General features: G+C 48.4%; 1 protein-coding gene across 3 annotated transcripts; it reads left to right on the top strand.

Moving 5' to 3' along the window:
- Window positions 1-694: 694 nt before the first annotated feature.
- Window positions 695-11,372, top strand: SPCS2 (signal peptidase complex subunit 2). 3 transcript variants are annotated; one of them, XM_072850992.1, is made up of 5 exons: window positions 695-811; window positions 7,799-7,882; window positions 8,226-8,390; window positions 9,905-10,035; window positions 10,754-11,370. In XM_072850992.1, exons 1-5 carry the CDS (start codon window positions 773-775, stop codon window positions 10,938-10,940), a joined length of 606 nt encoding a protein of 201 aa, XP_072707093.1. In that variant the 5' UTR covers window positions 695-772; the 3' UTR covers window positions 10,941-11,370. The 3 variants fall into 3 exon arrangements, with proteins under 3 accessions (XP_072707093.1, XP_072707095.1, XP_072707094.1); XM_072850994.1 differs by lacking the exon at window positions 695-811 and adding an exon at window positions 3,568-3,589 and having other exon boundaries at window positions 10,754-11,371; XM_072850993.1 differs by lacking the exon at window positions 695-811 and adding an exon at window positions 5,359-5,518 and having other exon boundaries at window positions 10,754-11,372.
- Window positions 11,373-11,445: the final 73 nt, after the last annotated feature.

Below are 11,445 nucleotides of genomic sequence, written 5' to 3'. Positions count from 1 at the left end.
CGCACCCTGTGCACACCCAACACGTAAACACCCCCTGCTTCTCACTAGGCCTCCTAAGCACACCCCAGCATGCACACGGCCCATGCCCTTAACACCCCAAAACACCAACACCCGTGCACGCCCCACACGAACACCCGCGCACACCCTCACACCCCCCCCCCACGCTAACAGACACCCATGTACCCCCACACGGACACCCTCGCACACCCCCACGTACACCCACACCCACCCCTCACATACACCCCACGCAGACACCCCTGGACACCCTCCCACACCCCACTCGCACACACATACACCCCCGCACACCCACCCACGACACCACAGACACCCCCACTCCTCACACACCCCCTCGCACCCCCTCACACCCACCCCCCACCTTCCCCCTCGGCGACCATAGAGTGCACGGTCCTCCACGGCACAGAGGGGTCCCGCACGCCTCTCCCCTCACCCTCCCCGGGCCCCAGACCCCGGCAGCCCGGCCGGGCGGCGCTGCCCTCCCCTCACCCCGCGGACCGGAGGCCGCCCCCGCCGCTCGCCCGTTGCCGCTCCCCGAGCGGGCCCGGCACCGCGGCCGCCGCCGCCACCGCCCCTCCGCGCCGCCCCGTCACCATAGCAACGGGGAACGCGGGCGGGACGGACTACACTTCCCAGCGTGCAACGCGGCGGAGGAGGCGTGGCTTTTCCGCCCGCCCGCTCCCGTCGGCCCCCGCGCGCGGCCAATCAGGAGCGAACAGGTTGCGCGGCGAGGGCGGGGGCGGAGGGCGGTGAGAAGATGGCGGCCAAAGGCGGCAGGAACGGGCTGCTCGATAAGGTACCGTGCCGCGGGCCGCCCGGGGCCCGGCCCTCCCCTTCCCGGCGGCGCCGTCGTCCCCCGCCTCAGCCGTGTCCCTAGAGCCGTCCCAGCGCTGGGCCGAGCCGCAGCCGCCCCGAGCTCGGGCCTTAGTGCCCGCCTCCCCACCCCCCCGCCTTGCTGAGGGGCTTCCCCCGCCTCAGCCGTGGGGCTGCGGGGAGCTCCTCCGCCCGGCACCAGCGCGCCCCGTCGCGGCCACCCGCTGCTGCCTCCTTGTAGGAGCCGGGCAGTACATGGCAGAAGAGGCCCCGGAGGAGAGCGGGGAGGGAGGAAGCGTCCCGCGGGCAGGCTGGGCCGCGGCGCCGGGCGAGCACGTCCGGCCGCGAAAGCAGCAGCAGCCGCCTGTGAGACCGCTTCTTTTTTTATTTTCCTGCCAGCGTGGCTGGTTTTAGCCCAGCCGTCCTGACCAAAGCCCGGCTAGCGGTACAGCTGCGCTCCTCCCGGTGGGTGTTTTGCCAGGAAAGTGAGGCTGGGCATGGCAGAGACGTCAGGTGGAGCAGAGCATGCCGTCAGAGTCTGCTGATAAGCCCAGTCTTGTCTCAGTAGTTTAAAGGAACTCGTTTGTAGAGTGGCTTTGATCTCGGCTCAGTTTTAAGCGGTCAGGTGTTTGTGTCACAGCTCCTTGCGGTATTTGGCAGTCTGGTAGCTGAAACTAAAGACCTGGAGGCATATATTTATTTTTTTTTTCCACAAGGAGATGGAAACAGTTGTGTCTGTATCTCTGGGTGCAAGAGGGTGTATCTTCAGAGTGGTGTATTTGGCATCTTTCACTGAACTTCAAAATACAGATGACTGCAACTGAAAACGCTTTGGTTTTCATTGATATACGTATATTCATAATTTCTAAAGAGTATAGCTTTCGTGCATCTGTTTGAGATGACATTAACCTTACTATCCCTAAGAATTTGGTGGTTTTTTCTTCAGAACAGTCGATTAAGTTGTTGCGCGAATGCTTTTAGGGGAAGGGTGTGCTAATGAAATATTTCTGGATATCTTCTACAAATGCGCTCAGCTTTCGGTTTTGAAATGACGGTGCTTTGTGGTTAAACTTCAAGAACTCTGGAAAGCGTCGTGCTATCGAGGCGTTCCCGCTCCTCCTGACACGTTCTGTGGATGCTGAGGTGTAGTTATTTCAGAAGGAAAAGGAGTTGTTGGTAAGGGAAATACGCCGTTGGTGTGGGAGCTGAATCCTTTAGTGAGAAACCATTGAATAGTTTCAGCAGGGCTTCTACCTGAAGGACATACACACACTCGATAATGTTCTATCTTCCTTTCCCTCTCTCCCCCATGCTGATCTCTGTGCCTTTGTTTCCTCCCCCTGGGTGACTTAAATGAAATCTGGTTGTTTCTGCAAACTGGTGTATGTATTGCTGAGGTGTCGTCTGGAGAATTTTGGTCTTAGGTCCATAATTTGCTCAAATATTTCTCAAACAGAAAAATAATGGGTTATCGCCGAGGCTTTAAAGTCTTAGGACAGGTTGCATGTTTAGCGTATCTTTTCTTACTTCGCTAGTAAGCAAAATCAGGGTGAGTTTAGGGAGACTGGCATGTTAACTATCCTTTTTTTTTTTTTGTCCTTCTCATGTTCTTTCAGTGTTTGTGAAAATCAGGTGGCTCCTCCTGACCTCTCCCCACTTAACCAGGAGCACCTAAGCGTGCACACTCACTGACTTCAAAATGGCGTGCAGCAGCAGCTACAGTCCTCTCGAACTAGAGATTTCACCCATTTAGCACAAAACTAAGTTATTAACCACACTCTGCCCCTACTAGAGCAAAACCTTCTAAGGTTTTGCAAGCTCTGGGACTAAAACCACTTCCTGAGTACCAACTGCTGCGACTGCCCCAGAAGGAGCTCTCTGGGACCGGGGAACGTTGATTCTGAGTACAGTCAGGCAGCACTGGTACTTTGGGGAGAGTGAGGCCCAGAATTCTTTCCTCCAAGGCAGAGGCTGAGCTAGTCGGAGCTGAGAACAGCCACGCTGACTCGCTGGAGTTTGCTACAACTCTTTCTTCAAGAAGAAGAGGAAGGAACTGATGTGCAGCGAGGTGTCCCTGGACTCTGCCGCTTGCAAATCCTGCTTCTGCCAGGCTCGTGGTGTGCAATGTCACCGTTATTTTAGAATTTATGTTGGGGGGTTGGGGACCTGAGGTTTGGGACTCGCTGCTGTCGGCTGCAGCCAGACCTACAGGAAAAGGCAATCAGCTGCTGCGTGCCTTGGGTGAGTCGATGTGCATCATCTGCTGAGGCTCTTCCAGCCTCCCTCGGCTGCAGCATTGTGGGTTCCAGTTTGAAGAGTTTCTGATTGTAGGGTTTAGGAAGGGGAGGTTACATTCTTTTCATCGTTGTAATAGAAAACACAGATTAGATGCAGAAACATTATTCCCCTTGAAGAGTTTATATAGTCTACAACTGATGCTTCTCTTGCAGGAGCAACAAATCTTTTTTTTTTTTTTTTTACTGTACGACTTGATTATTTATGTTTGTAATACCCAAAGTGCGCTGCAAACTTCAGAGCAATATTCGAAGAGACAAGCCAGCTACCCAGAAGATGTTACAGGCTAAAATTGGACATGATGTAACTCGCTGACAGTAGCGGCAGAAGGAATAAGGCAGGGGGAAAAAAGGTTAAGTTTGTGCCTTGTCTTTCTTCTGAGATGTGAACATCTTGAAATTTCTCCTGTAGGATTTTTCCGTGCCTCCTCCTTATGAGGGAGTTTTGTGAAGGGATTTAAATGAAGGTAGGTGATAGCTTGACAAATGAGCGTTGAGAGCGCTCAGATCCTGCGGTGTCTGCTGTGAAAGCAAGCACTTGTCTTGCTGTCCCTTTTTTTGGAGCTAACAGCAGAATGCTCCCCTGCTGCTGTGCTGCGATCCAGCTGCAGGCAGCATCTTTACTTGGGTGTGAAGAGCTGCGGCCTTCGTGTTCTTCTAGTGTAAAGTTGGTTTTGCGGCTGTCTGAAATTGAATCTCTGATTTTCTTCTTTGTTTTTAACTAAGGTAACTGCTGGCTATATTTCAGCCTTCATTCTGAAGCCTTGTTCTTACACAGGTACACTTGCAGGTACCAAATCCACTTCCTAGGTGTGCCTGGCTGTAGAACACCGTATTTGCTTCCCATTCATAGTTGGGATGTATTCAGGACAAGTATAACAACATTTCACTTGGTTTTTAAAACGAAGGAGTCAAATTACACCCAAACTAAAAAACTGTTTTGAACTGGTTGGGTTTTTTTTTTCCTGCGTCAGACTGGAACAAAATCTGAGCTCTTTTTTCTTTTTTTTTTTTTTTTTGAAGCCTTTGGAGCCCTTGGAGCTTGCACCCAAAGTGTTCAGAATGCCTAACTGGTTGAAAAATACCATCCGCTAGCTGGAGGAGCAGACATGTTTGCATCTGCCAGGCTCCACAGCACATCGGTGCAGCTTCACCTTCCCTCCCCAACGTGTGCAGGCAAGGCACAGACAAGGGGCTGTTGTGCAGACCCGAGAGCGGGTGGAGGCTTCCCCCCCTGTTTGAGGGTGAGCGCTTGGTGGCAGGGGCCGAATCTCTGGCTCTCTACCAAGCTGAACATGGGGATGGCCAGCAGTCGAAGGGTTTGCCCGGCGTTGCGCTGGTATATAGACATCAATGTACAGATGTGCATATGTTTCTGTGCACATCTGGACACAGAGATAGCGTTGGGTGTTGATCGTTTCCTTTGAGCACCTCCGTCTGCTCCTCTTCCACAGCACTGGCACTCCGGGTGCCAGCGCAGCGTCCCAGCCTCTCCCTAGCTCTTTGGTCCTGCAGATCAGCCTGGAAGAATTAAGAGAAGCAGCAGCAGCGCTATGGTGCTGTACCGTGTTAGGAAAAGTAACCTCGTGGGAACGTCAAGACCAAGGTAAAGGGAGGGCTAAAGCTTCTCCCTGGCTGAAGTCCCAAACCGCAGATGTGTCCCCGTTACAAGGTCCCTTCTGATATGAACCGCCCTGGGATTATCAAGCTGTTAGTGTCTTGAAGCAGACCAGCCTCAGTCACAGGGAAGCCTGAACAAGAACTGAAGAACTGCTGGTTCAGCTTTAGACAGTCTTAAGATTAGGTTGGGTTTTCCCCCCCCCCAGTAACAGCTTTATTTCAAAAAATGTGTTGTGGGCTTTACATCTACCCCTGAAAGTGCTGGTTCTCCGTTAAAGATTGGTATCAGTTAAATATCACTGCTGTTATCTGGCAAGTCCAGTGTCGGGTGGTTCGGGACAGAGAGCAAGAAATGAGAATCCAGTTCTTGCTCTGTCACAGGCTTCTTGGATATACGTTATTATGGCAGTGCCTCGACTCGTTACACATACAGATATTCCCCTGTGTGCAAATCCCTTCTGCAAGTGAAGTGTTAGCAGTCCTGTGCCTCCAGGGTGCCTATCAAATACTTTAAAATTTTGAGGTTTTTTTAAAAAGAAAAAGCCTTGAGCTTTATTTTCATTTATTTCTTGATTCCTGAGCTTTTCGCAATGGTGTTTTCCAGCTATTCTGTCTTCAAGTATATCTAGAAAGCTGATGGTTTTATTTGGGAGGAGAAGAGAAGAAATGTTAGCGTAAGCCTTGATTCCATACTCACGGGCTTTGGGAAGAAAAACCAGACATAATAAGATTGATTAAAAACTTGAGCGTTGATGATGGGATGGATGCAACACCAGGTAAACCACGCTGTTGCCAAAAGCAAAGATTCCAATATTAAATATTTAATCGTAAAACTTATCACAAAAATATCACTTGAGTGATGTCTTCTCAAGTATCTCTGGATTCTTGCTCTCACTTAGGAACAAGCTGGAGAACGCTGTCATATTTTATACTACGGATTGTCTTGTTTTAGCCCTAGAAATGTGGAAAACTGTTATTCAAAGTATTTGCTCAGATATATTTCTTTACTTCTTCAAAAGGATTCCTTTAGTGGCCTTTGTGGAAAAAAAAAAAATCACAACCGTACTTAAAGGCAGCTCTGGTCTGAAGGAAGGCTTCAAACAGCCTGCAGAGGTTCCTTGTGGTGTTAAAAACTTCTCATTCATTTTGTTCTTTATTATTTGTAAAAAGCAGCAGGGGGAAGGCTTGACCAGCTATAAAAACTGAGCCTTTTCAGGGATTTTTATCGGTAACAAAAATAAACTCTGCAGGCTGAATGACGCCGTCCCTCCTGGGTAAGGCTTGCCTTCACTTGAGCTGTACGAGTACAATAAAAGCCAGAATATTTCCCCACAGTCACGTCTCTGAGTTCAAGGTTTGGTTGCTGGTGTACCCAGTAGCAAATCCAGCTGTGCTGCGTCTTGCACGTGTCTTACTAGTCACTATTTTTGTCTTTAAAATAACAGGACTTTTCTGCACCCTACAAGAATAATTCTGTCGCAGAAGTAGCTGGTGCTGTTCCAGGAAAGTACTCTGGTTTAGGGGTTTGCTAAGCAGAGTACGTTTCCACATCGACAGGCTTGTTGGCTTTCCTTCCTCTCCCTCGCGAGGAACGGAGGCTGCGCCTGGGAGCGGTGAGGTCAAGTCCGAATGGGTTTCTTCAAAGCTTTTTTGATTTATCTGTGGGATAAGGAAGGAAGGATTGGGTGTTGGTGTTATTACTTAGAGTCTTCTGACTTCCAGTTCACTAATTAGGAAAAAAAGGGTGGTTTTTTTCCTCTCCCTAGGTCTAGCTCTTGATACTTTAATCTTTGGGAATCCCAAAGGGCAAGAAAACTGTTGTAGATGCTTTTCTAAGGAAAAATGAATAGTTGAAAGAATTCTTCTGTATTCTTTCATGGTAAAAGGTTTGGCTTTCAGTTGTCATGTGTGCTAATTAACCCTAGAAAAAAATGCTACAAAAAAGTAGCCACCTAAAATATTTTGTAACTTACACTGATGTGAGAGCCTCTTTCCCAGTTGTCCCTGACTTTCAAATGCTTCTGGCTGTTGCTGTTGTCCCTCGTAAACCAGCTACTGCATGTGCACGCACCGTGACGTTTACTGTGCACCTAATAATTCATACCTGCAGAGCCTGAAGGAGAATCAGGCTTTTTTCCCTGTGCGAGTGTAGAGGAAGCAGATCAGGTTTTACATCTTACTTTAAAATGGTTTCATTCCTGCCAGAGAAGGGAAATGAGCTCTTCTGACAGGTAGTTAATAAATCCAACTTGTGAGCTTCAGGAGCGGGAAATAACACGAGTGAAATTGCGAATCACTTCTAATGGCAGGTAAAATTTGAGCTCAAGTCACTCAACTGTTTGAAATAATTGACGACGTAGAATACACAGGGCTCAAACTCTGGCCAGAAGGAATAGCATCATCTAAAAATCGTATCACTCAGAGGAAATTTAACCCCTTTGAAAAGCTGAGCTGTTGTATCTGAGATTCATTATTGATGAAGGAGCAGATCCTCAGGAAAACCTGAATATAAAAGAATGACAGAGTCTTTCGGTTTCATTCTGGAGGATGGTCTGCCTGAAACTTCATTTCTTGGTCGTGCTTTTATATTCTCCCCTTGTACCCAGATTGTTACAGGTGCCTTGAAATTTTCTTCCTCTCATCAATCCCCAAAGAGTCTGTTTGTAACAGCTTGGCTGAAAAGTGTGAATACCTTCAAAGAATTAAGTCGTAACTGACAGGTTCTGTGGATGGCAGCAGGAGCAGCAAACGCAGAATCGAAATTAGGATAAAACTGATGTAAAAAGTCACTTCACCAAGTATCTTCAGTACCCCTGACAAGATGTGTAAGCTTAAATCTGCAAGGGTAATGGGTACGTTGGTGCTGAGGTGACTTTTGGTGCGATACAGCTGTGTAACAGGCCCCAGATTCCCTCCGTCTCTGATCAGGTTTTCCCAAACAGGTAGATGGTTTCTGGGTCGCCTCCTATCTTTGTGCTCACGACAGGAACAAGCGTGTGAAAACGAAAGGCTAACCCATGCCAAATTCTCTTAACTCCGTTTGGTTTTCATTGCAGTGGAAGATCGACGACAAGCCGGTAAAAATTGACAAATGGGACGGTTCAGCTGTGAAAAATTCTTTGGACGATTCTGCCAAAAAAGTACGTTCTGCGAGTGCTGATTCCTCCCTCTTGGGAAACACTCTTATTTTCTTAGGTTTCTACATTGAGTTTAAAAACTCTGTAAACTTTTTTGGTTTGATTGTGAAGTGCCCGTAGCCATGCCGGTTCTGTAGCGTCTCTTGTGATTCCCGTGGCTAGAGCAGTGTTTGGGCTCGGAGTATCAGCAATTATGATGATGTCTGATGCAGACGTTAATTTGGTATAAAGTTTCTGCTCAGTTTTCCCGTAGAATCGAGGTGGTTTTATCTAAATCCTTTCCAGAAGCAGTTTGTAAAATGTATGAAAAGCCCAAAATAAACTCGGCTGCGTGTTTCTCCCGCAGGTTCTCCTGGAGAAGTACAAGTACGTCGAAAATTTCCGTTTGATCGACGGTCGCCTCATCATCTGCACAATCTCTTGTCTCTTCGCGATTGTAGCTTTGATTTGGGATTACCTGCACCCTTTTCCTGAATCCAAACCTGTTCTTGCCTTTTGTGTTGTATCATATCCTTTACAGATGTTGTCTCATTTATACCAAAAGGGGTTTTATTTTCCCCATAAAGCACAACAAAACCCTTCTCTGTATTCCCACTTTCAGCCCTGTGGGAATTTTACTGCCCATGGTGTGGAGATCAGCTGATAATCACATGAAAACTCTCTGATGGCAAAATTCCTGCCTGTCTGGGTGTAACGCACCTAAATGCGGGTGATCTGGGGGTCCAGCCTTCCCCTGCGGCAGCGCGGAAGCCTGGACAGCAACTCAGCTCACATCAGAGGAGTCAGCAGCTCCCTGGGCAGCTGATCTGCTCCCCAGGCTCCTGACTGCGTTGAGGTGATGTCCCAGATCTCGGACACCGACTGCGCAGAGAATTCTCCGCTTAAGTGTGTTAATCTCAAACTAAAGATCAGCCCTTGAAAGCTTCGGGGATTTGTTTTGTGGTTTGGTTATTTATTTTTTTTTAATTCAACCTATAGCCTGGTTACAGAGACGTCTGCTCTTTCCTAATGTGACAGATCAGATACCAAGAGTGAAGAGTAAAACGGAGGTAATTCTCCGCCGAAGAGGAGCAGACGCCGCATTTAGAAGCGTAGCGCTACAGATCAGGGTTTAAACATTTAGATGTCCGCTCTATTTAGAAGTCAACTCTAAGATTTCCAGTATTCCACCACAGCTGGGCTGTTTGTTTTTTTTCTGTTTGGGCTCAGAGGGTCAGCGTGGTGCTGATTTCCCTGCAGCTCCTCTAGCAAGATAGATGCCTGCAGAGGTTTTATAACCCAAACGTACGGGACAGATGAGCGGTGCTTTCCAAGAGCTGCCGACGGGCCCGCTTTCAAGGGTGGTTTTGGTGGCACCAGCGAGGCAGCGTGACCTGGTAGCCTGGAAGCTTACTGCCAGCCTGGGAGTCGCCGTACTGCGAACGGCTGCGTGATCTTGGGCGAGTCATTTCGTTGTTCCAGGCTACGGTTCTTGGTTGGCTTTCAGCACGAACGTTGAGATAATTCATCTTGCAGCACTTAAAAATTATTTCATTCCAAAAATGAGAAAGCTTAATTGCTTGATCTGTGCTTTGGAGGAATGCGCAGCGATTAATTCTGTGGCTCGTTTGGTCTCACGTTTTCCCCCCTATCTCCCAACAGATGTTGCTCCAAAAATTTAGCAAAATAATTGAAAACCATATTTTGTTGTTGTGATTTCCGCTTTACTTCATGGTTTCACGAACGAAGCGTTTTATGTGGCTGGAGAAATCCCTTTCAGGAAAGCGTGTTAGGGAGCTGTCGCTTTCCCCACCGCTTCCAGGCATCGATTAATGCTCTCGTGCAACAGCAAAGAGTTAAGAAAGTGTCCCAATAATTATTTAATTTCTCATGCTAACGAGGCATCAGCCAAGCATCCTGTTTGGAATGATAATGTCATGAGAGGTGGTTAAACGATGGCCTCTGAGGGGATCCAAGCAATTTCTCTGCCTAATTTCTACTTCTAATTGCAACTTCTTCATTTCCTTAACTTTTTTTGGCACATATTTTGTGATGATGGGAATCCTAACTATCTATACCTCATACAAAGAAAAGAGTATTTTCCTCGTAGCTCACAGAAAAGACCCCGCGGGGATGGACCCCGACGACGTTTGGCAGCTCTCCTCCAGTCTCAAACGGTATCGTTCGCTCCGGCAGCCCGGGCTTAGCGAGTGGGAGGGAGCGCGGCGGCCGTGCTGTACCGGCACGGCTTCGGTTTGTCTGTGCCGCGTCCGTCTGTAGCTACCGCACGCTCCACGGCGGGGCAGAAAAGCTGCATTTTGGATAACTCGTAAAGAAAATGGAGGAAAAAATTGGTGTCTCTGCAATATTGGTGTCTCTGCACCGGGGACGTGAGCTTTCTGCAAAGGATCGGCTGCCGTGCCGTGATCTTTGCGGCTTCCCAGGCAACTCATGATTAATATTCACCGCAGAATATTATTACTCTGTGGACGAGCTCGCTGGTCTTGTGTGCACTATTGCCATCCGTATGTCTCCGTAGGATCACCCTAAATATTTTCCTTTATTTTTATACCTACAAATCTCTTTCACTTCGTCAAAATCGACATCCCAGTCTAGAAACGGGAGCGAAGGCAAGCGATCATCTGCCACAAATGTTCACGTTTCACTTCTCTTTAAATGGGGGGGGAAATTAATCATCAAGAGTATAAAAATCTTTAATTGTGTTATAATTAACGCCTGCGTATCGTGGCTGCTGGGGTACTGTGTGTGGGGACCCCCGCCCCTGGGGGGTTAACCCTGAACAAAGACGAAGATTTCTCGTCAGCTTTTCGTTGGCGTCTCGGCTGAGCCAGACTTAACAAATTCTGCTCTGAAATCTCTCTGCCCTTCCTGCAGGTTTGATGACAAGTACACCCTGAAGCTGACTTTCATCAGCGGGAAAACCAAACAGCAGAGGGAAGCCGAGTTCACCAAATCCATCGCAAAATTCTTCGATAACAACGGGACGTTAGTCATGGAGGCCTACGAGCCAGAGGTGTCCAAGCTGCACGATAGTCTGGCGCTGGAGAGGAAAACCAAATGATTTCTGACACCGCCTGCCTCCTGGGAACGTGCTAAATTAACACCAATAAAGTAAAATAGCAAAGAAAGTGAATCCTTGCCTCTGTTTTTGTCCTGAAATCCTATTCCATTTTGGAGAAGCGGGATTTTTAATTTTGGATCCAAGATTTTTGGAAACTACAGTAAGCCTTGGCCTGTGTGCCTGCCTTGCTGGTTCTGCCACCTCCGGGGCAGACCTCGGAGGAGGATTTGCCCGTGGGGACCCTCAGGAGGGGACACTTTGTCACCGACGCTGCCCCGGCTTCCTCCGTTTTTACCTGGCAGTGCTTTATCAAACAGCTCCGTGCCATGTAGTGTCGGGTGGGGAGGGGGTTATCATTCACATTTCACCTTTCCCTTTTGTGTTAGGAATTCAGGACAAAATCCTTCTGTAAAACAACTCACAAACAACTTTTCTTTATTTTTGTATTTATCTAATGGGGGGGTATAGAAGAGCCTTTTATGCATTGCGGGGGGGGATAAGACAA

Source organism: Ciconia boyciana, chromosome 1 (assembly GCF_034638445.1).
Source record: "Ciconia boyciana chromosome 1, ASM3463844v1, whole genome shotgun sequence".
NCBI classification, from domain to species: Eukaryota; Metazoa; Chordata; class Aves; order Ciconiiformes; family Ciconiidae; genus Ciconia; species Ciconia boyciana.
The sequence above is the reverse complement of the archived record's forward strand: the minus strand, read 5'-3'. Positions and strand labels throughout refer to the sequence as shown.

What these genes read in the sequence shown, in the direction of transcription:
- SPCS2 (XM_072850992.1), top strand. Translation starts at nt 773, where the DNA reads ATGGCGGCCAAAGGCGGCAGGAACGGGCTGCTCGATAAG. An exon ending in GGAACGGGCTGCTCGATAAG is followed by an intron (nt 812 to 7,798) that starts GTACCGTGCCGC and finishes TTTTCATTGCAG; the next exon opens with TGGAAGATCGACGACAAGCC. An exon ending in CTCTCCTCCAGTCTCAAACG is followed by an intron (nt 10,036 to 10,753) that starts GTATCGTTCGCT and finishes CCCTTCCTGCAG; the next exon opens with GTTTGATGACAAGTACACCC.